General features: G+C 56.1%; 6 protein-coding genes across 6 annotated transcripts; 3 read left to right on the top strand and 3 right to left on the bottom strand.

Annotated features, from left to right (window-relative positions):
* Positions 1-443: 443 nt before the first annotated feature.
* On the bottom strand, positions 444-2,610 carry IUM83_06067 (STE/STE11 protein kinase; the record flags this gene model as incomplete). Its single annotated transcript, XM_067930246.1, has 5 exons — positions 444-528; positions 1,423-1,475; positions 1,549-1,684; positions 1,749-2,383; positions 2,452-2,610. The coding sequence occupies 5 exons, from the start codon at positions 2,608-2,610 to the stop codon at positions 444-446; spliced, it is 1,068 nt and encodes a 355-aa protein (XP_067782708.1).
* Positions 2,611-3,726: 1,116 nt separating this feature from the next.
* Positions 3,727-6,042, bottom strand: IUM83_06066 (rRNA-processing protein FCF1; the record flags this gene model as incomplete). Its single annotated transcript, XM_067930245.1, has 2 exons — positions 3,727-3,784; positions 3,872-6,042. 2 exons carry the CDS (start codon positions 6,040-6,042, stop codon positions 3,727-3,729), a joined length of 2,229 nt encoding a protein of 742 aa, XP_067782754.1.
* A 2,378-nt stretch (positions 6,043-8,420) lies between these two features.
* Positions 8,421-9,021, top strand: IUM83_06065 (Transmembrane protein 50A; the record flags this gene model as incomplete). Its single annotated transcript, XM_067930244.1, has 3 exons — positions 8,421-8,590; positions 8,667-8,744; positions 8,823-9,021. The coding sequence occupies 3 exons, from the start codon at positions 8,421-8,423 to the stop codon at positions 9,019-9,021; spliced, it is 447 nt and encodes a 148-aa protein (XP_067782709.1).
* A 2,203-nt stretch (positions 9,022-11,224) lies between these two features.
* IUM83_06064 (NLRC3 protein) lies at positions 11,225-12,860 on the bottom strand (the record flags this gene model as incomplete). Its single annotated transcript, XM_067930243.1, has 6 exons — positions 11,225-11,241; positions 11,318-11,333; positions 11,402-11,443; positions 11,507-11,819; positions 11,895-12,451; positions 12,519-12,860. 6 exons carry the CDS (start codon positions 12,858-12,860, stop codon positions 11,225-11,227), a joined length of 1,287 nt encoding a protein of 428 aa, XP_067782755.1.
* Positions 12,861-13,779: 919 nt separating this feature from the next.
* On the top strand, positions 13,780-14,846 carry IUM83_06063 (Uncharacterized protein family UPF0220; the record flags this gene model as incomplete). The annotated part of the gene is made up of 3 exons (XM_067930242.1): positions 13,780-14,386; positions 14,471-14,591; positions 14,681-14,846. 3 exons carry the CDS (start codon positions 13,780-13,782, stop codon positions 14,844-14,846), a joined length of 894 nt encoding a protein of 297 aa, XP_067782555.1.
* Positions 14,847-15,054: 208 nt separating this feature from the next.
* IUM83_06062 (Stress-induced-phosphoprotein 1) lies at positions 15,055-16,885 on the top strand (the record flags this gene model as incomplete). The annotated part of the gene is made up of 3 exons (XM_067930241.1): positions 15,055-15,063; positions 15,147-16,006; positions 16,093-16,885. 3 exons carry the CDS (start codon positions 15,055-15,057, stop codon positions 16,883-16,885), a joined length of 1,662 nt encoding a protein of 553 aa, XP_067782752.1.
* Between the last annotated feature and the right edge of the window lie 852 nt (positions 16,886-17,737).

The following is a 17,737-nucleotide window of genomic DNA, read 5'->3' as shown; positions in this document are numbered from 1 at the left end:
TCAACCGTTTACTACTTGCATCTATTCACGTCTCCTCGATTTCACTTACCAAAAGCGATGGAAGAGGAAGAGATCGACGACTCTGAGAGCGAAGAGGAACCTGAAGGCGCGGATGTGGACGCCACCCCACGACCAACCACAATCGGCCAGCTGCTGGCATTAAATCGCGCGTACGTGGATCCACCCCCGTTCCTGGACGTGTTATCGTTTCACTCGAGTCGACTGCTGCCAGTCGCACGCAAAGTGGTCGAAATACATGAACGCCAGTTGAAAAAGAAGCATGGGCTAGAGTCGAATTCTAGCTCCACCACGACATTTGAACGCGGCAGCTCGGTTTCTCTAACCTCAGAAGAGCAAGCAGCTCGACTTAATGCACTGTTGTCTTCGGTTCACCTACTGTTGGAGCCAATCCAATTGCCAGATTTGAGTCACACTGGTGTGTTTCATCCTGCCTCTTCACTACTGAGACCCGTGACACCCACAGCACCAACATCCAAGCCTGAAAGAGAACCTCCCACGAAGATGAAGCTAAGCAAAGTGGACAAGAGTGACGAAGTCAAGCTCTTCTACCCCACCGGCGCCAAGAACTCGAACATGCGTGACTTCATCAAAGAGACGATCCAGAAACATTTCTCGACCGCCGATCTCGAGCCCCCAGTAATTGATCAGGTTCTTGGCGCGTCTGCATCTGCTCCAAGTCTCCGCTCGCCAGTGAAGGCGCCAGGTTTGAATGGACAACATCGCTTGACTTCTCCGTCGAAAGTCCGAGCATTCGGGAAAACTAAGAGGAAAACGAAGCTTAACGCCGTCAAGTCACCGGTCAAAGCTGCTCTAACGACGGGTGCTTTACTGGACCCGCATCTCACAAGACAAGCGAAAGAAATCGTTGCTGCAGTGCGGGCGAATTCCTCGAAGATCAACGAGCTTATATCCAAATAATGATTGATTCTTTCGTGCGTGTTCCAACCTTGCTCTTTCTTTATAAAGAGATAAAGCTAGTTTCTCGCCTTGGGGCGCATCGATCTTGGAGACGACGACATGAGTTTGCGCATTGTTGCGTCCAAATCGGTGCAAACCGTGCGAAGCACCTCGTTCGTTTCTTTGGCCTGGTCAATGCGAAAGAACCCCATCTCCACGAGCTCTTTTATTGCTGGTCGGTTGCGGGGATCGCGCTGAAGACAGGCACGGACAAAACTCCTCAAATTCTTCGATGCCGTTTCTGGGAGTGATGGAAATCGGGATGTTCCCAGTGCGTCGGGTGAATCGGAGCCGCGTTTTTTCATATGAGATTGGCTCGCCCTGCTTGATCGGAAACGAGTGTCACGAAGCGAAGGGTTTCTATCTGTAGGCTTCTCTAGCGAGCACTGAGTTGGGTATTTCACGAGCCCATTTGCCATTTGGAGCGTCAACATACCAACGCACCACACGTCAGCCTTCTCACCCCAGATTTGGCAATCTCGAAGAATTTCAGGGGCCTACGTCGGCAATATGAGAGCATCATTACACGTGAAGTTTGACACTCTTTTAAATCATCATTAGCGTGCGTACCAAAATTCTGCGAGCAAAATCGTCGTCAGCAGCGTTCGTTAGCGCAAGTAGAGGAAGCAGACAGCGCCGAAGGCCGAAATCGGCCAGTTTGAGGAGGCCATAGCTGTCAATATGGACTGTTTGCATGTTCAAATTTCTGTATCAAAATAACATATCATTAGCTGCCCACATGAATCAGCAGCCTTGCTGACTGGGCTTACCCGTGATGCACACCATGGTCGTGAAGGAAAGACAGAGCCTGCAAAATCTGTAGAAGGTAGCGGCGAATTGTCGGCTCCTTCATCGGCCCAAACGATTCGAGAATCGTGCGTAGAGTGCAGATCTGATGGTGTTCTTGGACCATATACAGCGACGTTCCGTTCTGCAGCGTCGTCTGAAGTCCTGCCAGGTTCGGATGCGTGAGCAGTCGCAACTCGTTCACTCGATGTCGTAACAGGGCCACAAGTTCTGCTGCTTCACCATACTGTGGATTCTTCTCTACTTCAGCCGTGAACCTGGTGAGGTCGAGCTGCTTGAGAATAACAGGATTGCATGCTCGTTCGTCAGTTTCTTCAGGACCAAGAGGTGGTGAGTACATCTTTCCTTCGTGAACAGTGAATATATCGTCGGAGGTGATCTGCTTCTTCAGTTTGATCCGAGAAGTGTGCTGGTTAACTGGGAAGAAAAGGTAGTCGAGAAACAATTGGTAGTCGAAATTCCGCTCGCCGTCTTCGCCTCGGAAAAAGAAGGCACAGAATTGCGAGACTTCGTTCGCAGACCACTCGTGGATTCGGAAAAGTGTGAGTTCAGCCACCACGTTGAGTACTGCATCACACGACACAAAACCAGAACCGCCCTGTCGACATTCACACGGCCAATTAACACCAGCAACGACATTCTGCTCGTTCGGAGTGGGAAACTTACCTCGTCGTATCTCTGGAAGCACGCCCTTAACCAGGAACGCGCCGACTGACTCGATACGTCCTGGTTTCCACTGAATTGGCGCCCTAGTGCGACTAGGATACCTTCGCGCACCCGGTTCGCACTCGGGATTGAAACGCAGCGAGAGGCTACACTGCCCATGTGCACGAATTGGAAGCGGTTGCTAGTGGGCTGAACTATTCGAAATAGCAAAAATCGTTACTGAGATACTTTCGCTAATCCAGTCTACTACTTAACAGGTAGCACAGTGCGCCTCCTTTTCGATGCAAGAACTTCTGTATCACGTATGCTTTTAAGCGCCGTTACCTTTCACACTTCCTTGTGCTGGCATATTCCAAACTCGCTTCTTGATGTCCAATGAAACGTAGCTTAGCGGCTTTGGCGGTAGCGTGGGCGTATACTTGTGATCCAACCGATAGGTCATTGGTGCGCTCTGGGCTGGAATCACCATCTCAGCCAGCACTTGAAGGGTATAGATACGCCTGGTGTGTTGTTATCGTTCATCATCGCCTTCACCGAACTTGTCAGTCTGTGCAACTTGAGGTCGATGCTGTTGGTAACAAACCACTCGTTGTCGGCGTCATCTCGAGCCACGTAAATGATGAACTCGGCATTGGGACGATACCAAATGACCCGCTCTACTTTGGCTTGAGGCTCGAAGAACTTACTAAAACTGACACCTAAAGCGATCATTACACCGCAAATGTGGATCTTGATTCTGTGGTCAGGCATCTTATCTTCGGGGCTGAAAAACGCAGAGTGTATCCGAATTAATTCCACGGTAACTATAAAATATCAACCAAACCGAGACGGTAAACTGGTCTCATACGCCACGTCCCTCATCCTCCCGTTTCCTTCTTACCATTCCTGCTGTTCAAGAAGAAAGAAGAATGCTGGTGCTTTTGATCTTGATCATCTGTGCGTTCTTCGCGGGATGCGCTTCGATGTGGTACTGCTCCGTGTATCGGAACAAGAAGAAATTGCAGCAGCAGATGTCGCACTACGAAACTCAAGTGCCGGTCGCAGTGACGCCCCAAGGCCCGGTGGAGTATCGGCGTGCCTGACGCGTGAAAGTCAACATAGCCCAAAACTGCTTCTCGCAAGAATCAATTCCCGGGCTAAGATCTAACTTGGAAGCGAACGAGGCAGCGTGTAACGAAGGAGCAGGTTGGCAGTGAAGCAAATGGTTACTAGTGAATCGACTGATGTTGCTGCGTTCGAGTTGGGTTTTCGTTGTTTGCAATATTACTCTTCGGGTTAATTCAACTGTCGAGGTACAAACAGCACTACGCCCTGAGCTACTAGCAGATGCGAGCTCAAATGCAATACATAGGAGACGACAAAAGTCATGTCAACGCGATCGCTTAAGTGGTGGGCACTCACTCTTCAGACGCCTGCTTACTTGATCATGTACGGCTGAACCGGCACGACAGGGCCCAGCGTCTCCTTCCAGGCCGGGTTCGCGTCCAGACGGCCCAAGAAGATGCTGGGTCCGATCTGCTTGCTGATCTGAGCGACGCAGTCGCGGGCCGCGAACTTGGCGAGACGGTTCGTGCCCTCGAGCGTGAAGACCAAGGGGTCGAAGAACAGCTCGAGGTAGCGCTTGAACACCTTCTTACCGAGCGCCTCACACATCAGCGGCAGCTGCTTCCAAATCGTCTCCTGCAGCACGGCCGTCTGCGGGAAGTGGCGCAGGATTGCGATATCTGCAACCTGCGGGAGGAACTTCACCGCAAGGTCAGGAGCCACGTCACAGAGCTCGCGCACCATGTAAATGGCGCCGTCAGCGTGCTCCCACGGCTCCTTGTCGCGGTGCTCGTGGCGCTCGAACAGCTTGGGCTCGAGCGAGCAGCATGAGAAGGCCTGCTTGCTCAGGTGCTTCTTCTCAGAGCGCATGAGGTCGTCGTACTCCTGCTGCGTCATCGCTGGCTGCTTTTTCGCCAGCGGCAGATACTCCTCCGTGACCTTGACCACACGGTCGAGCGCCTCTTGGCCGTAGGCACGAATTACGTTGCCCAACGCGATGGCAGCATCTTCACGCACCGACCAGATATCGTCCGAAAGGTGGTCAATCCACAGGTGATACAGCTCGTCCAGGAAGGGGCGACACTCATCGGGGAAGCCAAGCACCAGCTGCGCCGATGCCAGACACGCCGCGTCGCGCACCAGGTTCGATACGTCGTAAAAGCAGATGAGCAGAGCCTGCATGAGGCGTCCAACGTGCGGGCGAATCGCCGTCGGGTCCACTTTCATGCCCAACTCGGCGATGCACTGGCACGCCGACTCGCGGACGCAGTGGTTGGTCATCTCCACGTAATAGCCCACGATCTCGTTGGCGTACCTGGCCACGAGCTCGCGGCCTTGGTTGCCCATGATCATGCGCCACGACTCCTGCGAGTACTTCTGCACGCGCTCGGCGATGTAGTACCTGTTGAGACACAGCCTCGGCAGCAGGACGGGCAGATACGCGGCGCGGCCCTGCTCCTGCAGCTTGAGCAGGAAGGTGCGTGCCGAGATGGACGCGGCGTAGCGCACCTGGCACCAGTTGTCCTCCATGCCGCGCTTGATGCACTTGTTCAGCACGTCGCTCACGTCGGCGTGGTGGTCTACCAGGAAGCCCACGGGGGCGATGTCCGAGAGCACCGTGATGGTGTCGAGACCCACGACGCGCACGTGGCGGTTGATGTGGAAGCAGCTCTTGGTGGCCACGAGCTCGAGGATCTGCGGCGTGAGGTAGACGAACTCGTTGGCGGCGCCGTCCTCGGCCTGCCGCTGCTCCAGGAAGGCCTGCCCGCTGCCCTTGATGATGTACTTGAGCGCGCAGAGTGAGCTCTCGAGCGCCTTCCAGCCGCTCACGTCGTCCAGGCGGTAGGGCGTGGAGGGCGTGCGCGGCGTGCTCTCGGGGCTCTGCGGCGGCGTGACCATGCCGTTCTGGCTCACGTTGTCGTCCAGCTCGTCGAAGCCCGTCTCCTCGAAGTCGGGCGAGCGGCTGAGGTTGCCCACGACCGAGTCCACGAGCTGCGGCGCGAACTCTTGCGAGACCCAGGCCAGGTCCCAGCGAGCCAGCACGCCCAGCAGCCGCGCCACGGCCATGCGCACGCGCGGCTCGTAGAACTCCACGTGCTGGTGCACGGCCTGCTTGACGGTTTGCGTTATGAAGGCGTCGGACAGCGGCGCGATGTGCGTCACGTAGAGCGGCGGGTCCAGGGCGCAGGAGGAGGCGGAGGAGGAAGAGGAGGCGGAGGAGGAGGAGGAGGAGGGAAGGCGCAGGTCCGTGTCGGCGTCCAGGTCGGGCAGCTGCAGGCGTCGGCCCAGCAGCTCGCGCACCACCACGAGGAACACGGCCACGGGCTCCCAGCGCTCGCGGCCGTAGAGCAGCAGCGTCTGCAGCTCCTGCTCCAGCAGCTCGCGCCGCGTCTCCTCGTCGCTGGCGGGCGAGGAGGGCGAGGACGAGAGCGACTTGGCGGGGCACAGCAGCTGCAGCACGGCCTGCGCGGTGGACACGGCGCCCGCCGGCACCTTGGGGCGGTTCTTGAGCGTGCGCAGCGCGCTCTCGGCGCGGGACAGCTCCATGGCGCTCAGGACGTTGGATAGTGGCGGCTAGAGGATGCGACTCGAGGGGATTATGACGTCTGGGAGTGCGTACTTAGCGCTTAGCACATGGTTGTCATTCGACATTCGATGCTGCGGCTGGTATCGTCGACGCGGAGTCGCCTGCTGCGAGCGGGGGCCTTCCGCGCTGCTGCGGCTGCTGTGGGCCCTGCAGCCTCTGGCCTGGCTGTGGGTAGCGCCCCCTTTCAGCGCTGCTACCAGGCGCCTCGCGTCTTCTCTTCGTCCACGACAGATCATGACGCACCCTGGAAAACCATCGCTGTGTCCAATCCCGTGGCGTGGCAGGAGGCGGTGAAGCCGGCGCTCCTCGCGTTCTTCAAGCGCGAGAAGCACCTGATGGTTCCAGTCAAGTTCGTCGTCCCCCACGGAGATGACGCGTACCCTGAGGCAGCGTGGGGGTATCCCCTGGGCAAACACGCCAGGTGGCTGCGGAAGCAGTGGAGAGGAGGGGGACGCAAAATTGACCAGAAGCAGCGGGAGGAGCTGGACGAGATGGAGTTCGCCTGGGATTGGTCCCAATACAAATGGGACCGCTTCGTTCTGCCAGCACTTCGGAGGTTCTACGAGTTGAACGGCCACACCGATGTGCCTACAGGCTTTGGCATTCCGAAGGGGGGCTCCGAGTGGCCTGAGCATTTGTGGGGGCAATATTTGGCTTGCCAAGTTTCAAATATACGAATCAAAGGATACTTCGCTGATCAGGTGAAAGCACATCAGGACGAGCTGAAACGACTGAAATTCTGCTTCGACTCGACATTATACGATCGCAATTGGCGCGAGAAAGTGATGCCAGCATTGAGAACCTTTCATCGGGAGTTTGGCCACTGCAATGTGGGCCGAGCGTTCAGGGTACCATCGCATTTGCCGTGGCCGAAAGCAGCGTGGGGGATGCGTTTAGGTATTACTGTCATAAGTATTCGTAGTGGACGCACTGGCAGCAACCAAGACAAGTCCGAGCTGGAAGAGCTGGGTTTCGTGTGGGATTTTTATGAGTCAGAGTGGAACGAGCGCATCATGCCAGCTTTAGAGGCCTTTCGTCTCCTGAAAGGTCATTGCCGAGTGCCAAAATCCTTTGTGGTGCCACGGGATGAAAATTGGCCAACACCGTCGTGGGATCTAAGGCTCGGAAGTGTGGTGGACAAGATTCGTAGCCGAGGCTCTTATAGTGCACAAGTTTCACGCGACAAGACTCGATTGGAAGAATTGGGTTTTGTGTGGGATGTTTATGAGTATGAGTGGAGTGAACGCATCATGCCTGCTTTGGAGACTTTCCATGAAATTAAGGGTCATTGCCGGGTTCCTTCCGTGTTTGTGGTACCATCGGATGAGAGTTGGCCAACATCGTCTTGGGGTCTAAAGCTCGGAAGCGTCGTCGGCAGCATCCGTAGCGATGGCACTTACAGTGCACAAGTTTCGCGCGACAAGACTCGATTAGAGGAGTTGGGTTTTGTGTGGCGCATCTCTGGGTATGAGTGGAGCGAGCGCATTTTGCCCGCGCTGGAGACTTTTCACAAAGTATATGGACATTGTCGGGTTTCTTACTCGTTTGTGATCCCGTTGGAAGCAACTTGGCCGAAGGAAGCACATAGTCTCAAGCTGGGCTCCGTCGTTAGCCACATCCGCAGCCGCTCCAGCTACTTTAACCAAACTGCTCGAGCGATGGACAAGTTGGAGGCGATCGAATTCGACTCGAGGATCGCAGTTTCCAAGTGGCACGAGCGCGTCGAGCCGATACTGGATACGTTCGAGCAGCTGCACGGCCATCGCAACGTGCCACGCGACTTCGTGGTTCCGTCGACCTTCCCTTGGGAAGAGAAGGATTGGGGTATCCAGCTGGGCAAGCTAAAGCCGAAAGCGCAACTCCACTAGCCACAGCACAACAATTTTGGCAAACTTGCATTGGAAGCTACTGTACGTCGTCGGAGCACCTCTGTACCTTCCGTGAAGGTCCTTCACAGGAGTTGCAGTGCCAGGATCGGCGCGAAGACAGCAAGCATAGACGTGGTAAAACTTCTGAGTAAGAGCTTGAATTATAGCAGGAACTCGTCCGTACAGCACAGCCAACAAACATTTTTACGCAAAAATCGTGTACACTGATCGATTGGCAGTCAGTTTGGAAATTACTGCGCCTTAAGGATTGCATTCTACAGTCAAGACGCCACTTCTGGAGACCACCGGCTTCTTCTTCTATGCTTTTAAGCATTAAAAATCTCTGTGTTCTCACAGTTGGAACTGTAGATTTGCATATCAGTCTTGAAAACAAAATTACTAAAAACAAGCAACTACCCCTATCCGCACCACTTCAACTTATTAGCTGCTAGTATTATTAATAAAATACTATGGGCGTGGATCCGGGCAAGGCCGGAAGCTACATGGCGGGGCTGCTGGTGGGCGCGGGCTGGTGGGTGCTGGCGGATGGTGCGGCATTCGCGACGCACCACGACTCGCAGATCCCCTTCGACTTCGTTAAGTACCTGCCGGGCATCGTCTCCATGCTCGCCTTCTTCCTGTGAGGGGCGGAGTAGTAGTTGCGGACAGCGATATTATACTATATAGTACTAAATGGCTTGTTTCGTGCCGCCAAGGGTCAACACGGTGGACTGGGACATGCTCTCGGAGGACGCGCGCTTCGCCTACGGATCGGAAGTGGCCTCCAGAGCGCGGTACGGAGTCCGTGTCGCCAACTTCGGGTAGTTGATGAAAAAGTACTTTTCTCACCACGTAGTACTATTACGCTGCAGGTGCTTCGTGATGTTCTGCATGGCGCTGTCCGTGGCGGCCCTCGTGGGCTCGGTACTCGTGTTCACGCACACGTACGTGGACAACGACTTCAAGGAGTCGGCGTGGCCGGGCGCCGCCATCGTCTTCCAGAACGGCTTCATTCTCATGGGCACCTTCGCCATGCGGGTCGGCACGATCGCCGCGGCCTCGACCTACTGACCTGTGGACGGGTAGTGACTGTGATGCTAGAGGTGGGGGCTTCGCGGTGACGCGGACTGTATCACGTGTATTGATGGCAAAACAAATGTTAATCATTGTCCACTTAGTCAGCCAGTGGTTGTCCGGTCACCATGCTACTCGCTTCTTGCCAGGGAAAGTTGACAGTGCTGGCAGCTTTGAGGGCGAAATCAATCGAGCAGGTGACGACGCTTTCAGCAGCTTTCGGGGTCGAGCAGGTGCGTACGCATTTTCTACTGAAAACATTGTTGCTGCATACACTTCATTGGCCTGGCTGTCCATCGATGTGGGGAACGCGATGGGCGAGACGATCTTGGGCGTGTTGGCACTTAGCCACTTCTTTGGTGACAGCGGTGCGCCCTTCGTCTTCGTCTTGAGACCACTTCTCTTTCCGGGTGAAGTGACGGGTGTGGAGAATATCCCAATTCCCCGCCTGCTGACGAGCGAACGGGTATCGCGGAATCCAAAGCGCTTCCGCGCCAGAAGCAGACGCAGCTCGTGGTTTTCTTTCGCTGGCGTAACCTCACGGCGCTCAGTAGTTGCTGCCTGGAATTGTTGCAGATACCGCTCATTGATCAGGTTCCCTGCCAGTTCTACACTGTCAATCACCGCGTTCGTTTGCCACGCTTCAATTAGAAGAAGCATGACATCGCTCATGAGGTGATTGTTCCGCAATATCAGTGTCTGCAATGACCGATTGCTGGTGCCCAGGCATTTGAACAGTGCCTTTCCCCCAACGCTTCCAATTGTGTTCTCAGCCAAATTCAAGTAACGCAGTGAAGTGTTGTGGGGGAGTCCGTCGTTTGCGATAGCAATTGCTGCGCCATCGCTCAGCAAATTCCCGTGGAGATCCAGCTTCCGCAAGACGGTGTTGATTGCTAGAGCAGCACCCAGCAGCGCGCCGCTTTCGTCTGAAAATCGCATGTGAGCTACGACCAACGTGTGAAGGTGGCCGTATCTCGCGAAAAAGTAGTCGGCCACAATACCAGCCAGAGCAGCACCTTCTTGAGGTCTCACCAGCAGCGAATTTCGTTCAAAGTACAATTCTTCGAGAAGAAAGTTTGACGTGCATAGAGCCTTGGAGAGGGTGTGCATTGCACTTAGCTGACGCTTTTGATGTGGCTGCGGCGACGATGGTGGAGATGGGAGAGCAAGTAGCCGCCGCCCAAGCGGAGAAGATGACGGGGTGAGAGCACCCTTATCTTTATTGTCGCCTGAACTCCACAGAGAAGATCCCACTAGCTGCTCTGACTGTTCATGGCTTGGCGATCCTGTACCAGGAGCGGTGCTAATTTCACCCAGTGCCAGCACCCTCAAGTTTCTTCTCGTTTGAAGAGCTTGAAAAAGCGTCAAAATTCGATGCCCTTTGAAGTCACCGCTAGCGCAGATCAAGCACTTCAAAACCGCGCTGTATTGAATCGCAGACACAACGTGCTGCAGTGAAAAGCTTTCATTAGTTGATGGAGATTCGGGTCGTCGGGATAGGCGGGCACCACGCAAGACAAGAACCGGGTGATCGAACAGAGACCGTTTCTCGTCCAAGTTGTCGATCGAGTGCAGCACTGCCATCGTCTCAGTCCCTGCTTGATGATTGCGTTCACATTTTGCGATCAACGTGCCAATTGGACTTGCACAGGGTGGTGCTAAAACCCTTCCCCGCAGAAGTTGGAGAAAGTGACGCATGAGTTTGCCGCGATACACCGCTTGAATCTTTCGGGCTGCGCGGTCGAGGTCGACTCCCAGCGTGGTTTGACGTCTCTGCGCCGCGAAAAGATGTTCCACAAGGAAAACGTGCGCTTGGCTGTTGACCCGCCCGCCTAACGTTTTACCAGCGGTGTACCGACGCCACAATCGCTGAATCTTGAGAACGCTAGATTGCTCGAGGAGAGTCCGACGTTGCTCACTAGCCTCAGCTTGAATCACATAAATTAAGGAGGAGTGTCTGTGAAGCTGGTCAGCTTTCCATCGTCTATAGAGGCGCTGCAACATCAATGCCAGCCGTTCCTTAGCACGGGTGATCTTCTGTTGTGCACGAAAGAGTAATTCATCAACTGGCGGTGAGGAAGCAGTTTGGGGGCAGCAATATCGACGGGAAAATCTCTGGATACATTTTGCTGCTTCGTTTTGGTGCTGGAGTTGCTGTCGCCGGGCGTCACGAAGCCGACAAAATTCCGTTCGCGTGCGTTTACCACGAAAACACCGCTGTGAAGAAGAAAGAATTAACTCAATCAGCAATTTTAGAGTTTTTGCGTATTGTGACGATGATTTTGTGGCCCACCTGGATACGAAGCGTGCTACAGTCTTCACGAAAGAATCGGTGCTCGTATTCGTCGGGTAGCAAGGCTGCCAATTGGTTTCGAACGATGTGGTTGTACCGGTACTTCCGCGTCTGGTGTTTGCTTTTCTAAAGACAACAAGAGTAGTTAGCACGGACCGCTACGATCTATGTTTACGGTGTAGCACTCACCAGCTCTCGCAGAGTTTTTTCACGCTGGTCTTCTTTCTTCCATCGCATACGGGCGTAGTAGAGGTATCGTCGAGCACCCCGCTGGATGCTACGAGCTGCAAGATCCTGGGCCGCAAACAAGGAGGCGTATTTGTCGCGCAGTAATCGAAGTAGTTTTCGTCGATAACCGAGGTGATATGGGTTCTCGCGATACTTGTTCTCAGCTGCACGAATTACTTCCCGACGACGTAGCAAGGCACGGTTGCGGTCCCAGATTCCTCGAAGAACGCGAGCGATTTGTACTTGGCTGGCATCTTCCAACTCCAGTCGGTATCTGCAGCATGGTCACGTGATTGGCGTTATTCAGCATACATGGGTGAACGTTTCAAATGATAGGGACGTCACGTACTGCCATTTCGCGGGGAACCACTCGACCAGACTGGCACGAGCTTCTGCATGCAGAGGATCGAGATCAAACACAGCCTCCATTGAGCGGATCGCCTTCTCCATTTGGTTGCACTGGTAGTAATTACGAGCAAGCACCAAGTACAGAGCAATGCGCTGGTGGCGTTGCTCTTCCGTCAAACCTCTCCACAAGTTGGTTGACTTCCCAGAGCTGTTGCTCTCTGGAGGTAGAGTTTCTAAGAGTTCGAGTGACCGGGACAGTGCATCCGACGCGAGGATATTGTCGCCCTGAGCTCTAAAGTACTCGGCGAAGGCCGTGTACGTCTCACTGCGGTCTCTCCACGGTTTCCACCTGACCCCAGGCGGAGGTGCGACCTCAGGAGTCTTAACCGCTAGCTTGTACAGCTCCTGGAACAAAATATCGACACTGACCTGAGCAAGTTTTGGTTTTGCTATCGTTGGTGTCTGCCCCTGCGGCTCCGAAACTGCCAGTGTTGAGAGCTCGGCCAGCATTTCATTCAGGCGAGTGTGCAGGTAAAGCACATTGAGATGTCGTGGCCCCTGAAGTGTTTCATTCATGTTAGAACATAGGGACCAAACGACGAAGGCACGTACGTGTAAAAAATACCTCGATGATGGCTGTATCCAAGAGCAACTCCTGCGTGTACCCGGTACACTTTCTCAGCACTGCAAGCCTTGATGAGGTCTCGCTGGTCAATGAGAAGAGTTGGTAGCGCTGGAGCAGAACGAAACGAAGCTTGACTTCTCGAAGGTGCTCAAATCTCGGGAATGTTTGCAGAATTGAGGCGCAGATCGTCAACGCACCGGTGTAGCTGCCCAGTAGCTCAAGCACTCGCGCGTACATGAACAACGCAATCGGGCTGCACGCAACTTCCAAGTGGTTGAGAGCTTGCTCGTACGCAGCTCGACAAGCCCAGAGCACCTCCCACTCGCCGCCATCTTTCCACATGTGATAGTAGCTTTCAGCCAGCCTTCGCCAACAGAGACTAGAATTCGCACCGAGACTGACCGCCTTGTCCAAGTGCTCACTAGCGCGAGCATATTCCCGCCTGGCAAAAAGCAGCAAACCAAATCGTTCCTGCCGCCACTTTCGGTTCGGGTCCTTGGCTAAAATCTCTTCATGCCGCTTGAAGACAACCTGTTGGAAAACTTCTTGCCACCTGGCTTTGATATGTGGCGTCATCGATCGAGAAATCGATTTTCGCGAAAGCACCGACGCTAGTGAAGCAGATTTCTCCGTAGTAGTAAGAGGTGCATTGGTCACGGACGACCGGGGCTTGTTAGTCGCTGATGAAAACAACGACTTGGTCGGTGAAGGTGCCGATTGTTGTGCATTGCCCCAATTTTGATTCATCGTTTGGCGTAGCTGCGAGGATTCGCCACCGAACGTTGGTCGGAACGGAGACTTAGACTCGGTCCATTCTTCCGGCTCGTCCAGGTTGAGAACGTAGTCGCTAGCTTTCGGGACGCGGCGGTGTCGAACAGGGAGACCTTGGGCAACCTCCCTCTTGATGCGGTTGCGACGGACGATCCGCGCGCGGCGGACGCGACGACGCTGTTCATCCTCCGGATCCAACAACTTTTGCAGGAACATGACGCCAACCTCAAAGCGAGGCGAGCTGCAGGATCAATCCGCGAACGCCAGGCATGATACCCGGATAAGTTTAGCGGCCGGAGAAGTTGGGGGCCTCAGTTACGGAGAAACCGTTCGGTGCCAACTGCTGCGTGCGGCCCCTTGCAGGCCGCCGCCGCTCGCGAGGATCTCTCGAGGCGCGCGCTCTATCCTCGTGGGGCGTCACCCGGCATAAGACAGCTCGCTCGCTCAAGAGAGAGATCTTCTTCGGCTGCTTTTCGTGTCCACCGCCGCCATGATGGACAGCACCTCGGGCCCCGACAACACCTCAGCACGCAGCGAGGCCCCCGCCAGCGCCGACAGCGAGCGCTCCTCGCCCTTTCTAGTCGGTTCAGTGGCGTCCCCCACCGCAACGACAGCCCCACCGAACCGAAGTCTCGGGTCCCGGCCGCACCGATCCCGACGAGGATTCGCGGCGGGCAAGTCGCGGCTCTCGCTGCGGATCGACGCCGACTGCACCGCTAGCGGCGACGGGGCGTCGGTCACGGGGCAGTCGACCCCGGCGTCCACGTCCAGCAGCTGCAGCAGCAGCGACGTCGTGCCCTGGTGGGAGGTCGAGTACCGATGCCCGCCCCCGGGCCACCTCGGTGCCCACGTGGTGCCCGTCTCCGCCGACGAGCAGGCAGAGCAGCGAACAGGTCCGTCCACCACCAGCGACTCATCGACAAACAGCAGCACGACAAGTGCCGAATCCACCTCGACCCTCACAGACACACACACAACCTTCACCCCGCAGCAGACCAGCGCGATCCGGCCAGGCCTAGTGGTGTACGAAACCCCCGAGCGAGCACGCAGAGGCCCCCGCAACAAACTCTCGGCCATCCGAGCATCCGTCCCCTGCTGTGCGTGACAACCATTGCTTTTCATCCAGGCAGACATACACCTGTAGACTAACTGGTACCGTTGATATTATTTTTTTTTGGCAGTGCTGGTGGACAGCAGTCCGAGCCAGAAGCGCAAGATGCGGTCGCAGGACCCGACGGACTCGGAGGCTGGCCTCTTCTCCACGCACGTCACCAAGGAGCTCAAGAGGTTCCACGAGTCCAGGTATGCATGTTGCCTTTTTGGTGCTTGGTGGCCGAGCCAAGTTGAAGTTGCCTCTAAAATGTATCCATGTGTCAACCAATCACCACCAGCTGCAGCAGCTTGAAGTCGAGTTTGCCGAGCCGCGTGGTCACGCCGTCCACGCTGGTGCAGCCGCTCACCCAGATCGGCATCAGCCAGACGCTGCGCCTCAAGCCGCGCAGCTTCCCCTCGCAGGCGAGCGAGCCGCCCCGCACAGCAGCGCCGCAAGAGCCTTAAACCTCAAACATGCATTTCCACCAATCCGCGTCGCTGTGCGTCCATTCCATACAAACTCGTAGATGCAGTCGGCCGGCGCTGATTGGCCGCGCGCCGAATTCTGGAATGTGCGAATGAAAAGGGAGGAAACAAGGATCGATCGAGTGGAACGCGCTCCGTCAGTCGCGGAAAAGCAAAAGCGCAACAACCCAAAAGAGAGAGAGAGATCATGGCGGAGGTGTGCTCTTTTTCTCTAACCGTCTCTAACCGTCTCTAACCGAGGTGCTAAACTCACTTAAACTGGCCAATCATTCCGCGCAGACCGCAGCCGAGTGGAAGGCCAAGGGCAACGCGGCGCTGAGCGCCGGCGACGCGCAGCAGGCCGTGGACTGCTACTCGAAGGCCATCGCGCTGGACCCGAGCGACCACGTGTTCTACTCGAACCGCTCGGCCGCGTACCTGTCGCTGGACGACGCGGCGCGCGCGCTGGCGGACGCGGAGCTGTGCATCCAGGCCAAGGCGGACTGGCCCAAGGGCCACAGCCGCAAGGGCGCGGCGCTGCACGCGCTGCGGCGCTACGACGAGGCCGCGGCGGCCTACGGCGCCGGCCTGCAGCTGGACGCACGCAACGCGGCGTGTCTGAGCGGGCTGGAGGAGGTGAAGAAGGCGCAGCAGGCGGCGGCCTTCAACCCGCTGGCCAACGCCTTCGGGCCCGACATGTTCGGCAAGATCGCCACGAACCCGCGCCTGGCGCCGCTGCTGGGCGACCCGCAGTTCGTGCAGCTGCTGCAGGAGATCCAGCGCGACCCGAGCAAGATCAACGAGCACATCCAGGACTCGCGCGTCATGACGGTGCTGGGCGAGCTCATGGGGCTCAACATCAACATGGGCGACGACGAGCCCGCCTCGGCCCCCAGGGCGCAGCCCACGCCCGCGCCCGCGCCCGTCCCCGTGGAGGAGGACCTGACGGACGAGGAGAAGGCCGAGCGCGCAGCCAAGAAGGCCGCGGACGACGCCAAGCAGCGCGGCAACGCCTTGTACAAGCAGAAGAAGTTCTCGGAGGCCATCGAGTGCTACAACGAGGCCATTGAGAAGGACGCCACCAACATGTCGTTCTACAGCAACCTGGCCGCCGTGAAGCTCGAGATGGGCCAGTTGGACGCGTGCATCGAGGACTGCAAGTGAGTTGAAGCGAAGTGTTTGAGTTTTGTTGTTGTTGTTGCATTCTTTTACTGACGATGCTTTATTATTATTATTATTTTTGCAGGAAGGCGATCGAAGTTGGCCGCGCTCACCGCGCCGACTACGCGCTGATCGCCAAGGCCTACGTGCGCATCGGCAACGCGCACCTGAAGAAGGGCGAGACGGAGCAGAACCTGACGGCGGCCATCGACGCGTACGAAGGCGCGCAGATGGAGAACCGCACCAAGGACGTGGAGCGCAAGATCAAGGCGCTGCAGGTGAAGCTGCGCAAGGCCAAGGAGCTGGCGTACATCGACCCGGAGAAGGCGCTGGCGGCCAAGAACGAGGGCAACGACTTTTTCAAGAACGGCGAGTTCCCCAAGGCCGTGGAGCGCTACACGGAGGCCATCAAGCGCGACCCGTCGTGCGCAGTGTACTACGCCAACCGCGCGGCGGCGTACACGAAGCTGACGTCGTTCAACGAGGCCAAGAAGGACTGCGAGAAGGCCATCGAGCTCGACCCCAAGTATGTGAAGGCGTACTCGCGCATGGGTGCGATCCAGTGCTTCATGAAGGAGTTCCACAAGGCTCGCGAGAGCTACGAGAAGGGTCTGGCGCTCGACCCGAACCACCAGGAGTGCATCGACGGCCTGCGGACGGTCATGTATAAGATCCAGAGCGGCGAAACGGACGAGGAGCGCGCGCGCCACGGCATGGCCGACCCGGAGATCCAGGCGATCCTGCGCGACCCGGTGATGCAGAACGTGCTCAACGATTTCCAGACGGACCCGATGGGCGCTCAGCGCCACCTGCAGAACCCGGACATCATGGCCAAGATCGAGAAGTTGATTGCCGCCGGTGTGCTGCAGACCAAGTAAGCGCAGCAGCAGCAGCAAAGGAAGAAGTGGTCTGCAGGTTGGTGTCTAGACTGTCAGGTAGGTTGGCGGGGTAGACGTAGGCGCCGCAGTAATTTTCAAACGGACTGTCAATCAATCGTTCTCGAGTTTGCGTAAAGAGTTTTGCAGTGAGAGCTGTTCGCACGGTTCTCTTCTCTACGGTAGTACTGACATGCTGTATTCGAAGCTGTCTTCGCGCCGATCCTGCACTGGAACCGGTTTGGAGAAAAAGATACTTTAAGCAGGATAGTTAGTACTCAATAGCAGCTTCCGATGCTAATTGTTTGATGCTGTGGCATGCTAAATCTCCCGGGGCGATCCTCTCCGCTCTAGCTTTCCCAACTGGACGCCCCAATCCTTCTCTTCCCAGGGAAAGGTCGACGGAACCACGAAGTCGCGTGGCACGTTGCGATGGCCGTGCAGCTGCTCGAACGCATCCAGCATCGGCTCGACGCGCTCGTGCCACTTGGAAACTGGGATCTTCACGTCGAATTCGATCGCCTCGAACTTGTCCATCGCTCGAGCAATTCCATCAAAGTAGGAGGTGTGGTAACGGATGTAGTGAACAACACAGCCCAGCTTGAGACTATGCGCTTCTCTCGGCCAAGTTGCTTCCGCCGGGACCACAAACGATTTAGGCACTCGGCAATGACCCTTAATTCGATGAAAAGTCGTCAAAGCAGGCATGATGCGCTCGCTCCACTCATGCTCATAAAAATCCCACACAAAACCCAATTCTTCCAATCGAGTCTTGTCGCGTGAAACTTGTGCACTATAAGAGCCTCTGCCACGAATCTTGTCCACCACATTTCCGAGCCTTAGATCCCACGATGG

This window comes from Phytophthora cinnamomi (assembly GCF_018691715.1).
Source record: "Phytophthora cinnamomi strain GKB4 chromosome Unknown Contig104, whole genome shotgun sequence".
Classification (NCBI taxonomy): Eukaryota; Oomycota; class Peronosporomycetes; order Peronosporales; family Peronosporaceae; genus Phytophthora; species Phytophthora cinnamomi.
This window is presented reverse-complemented; position numbering and strand designations above follow the sequence as displayed.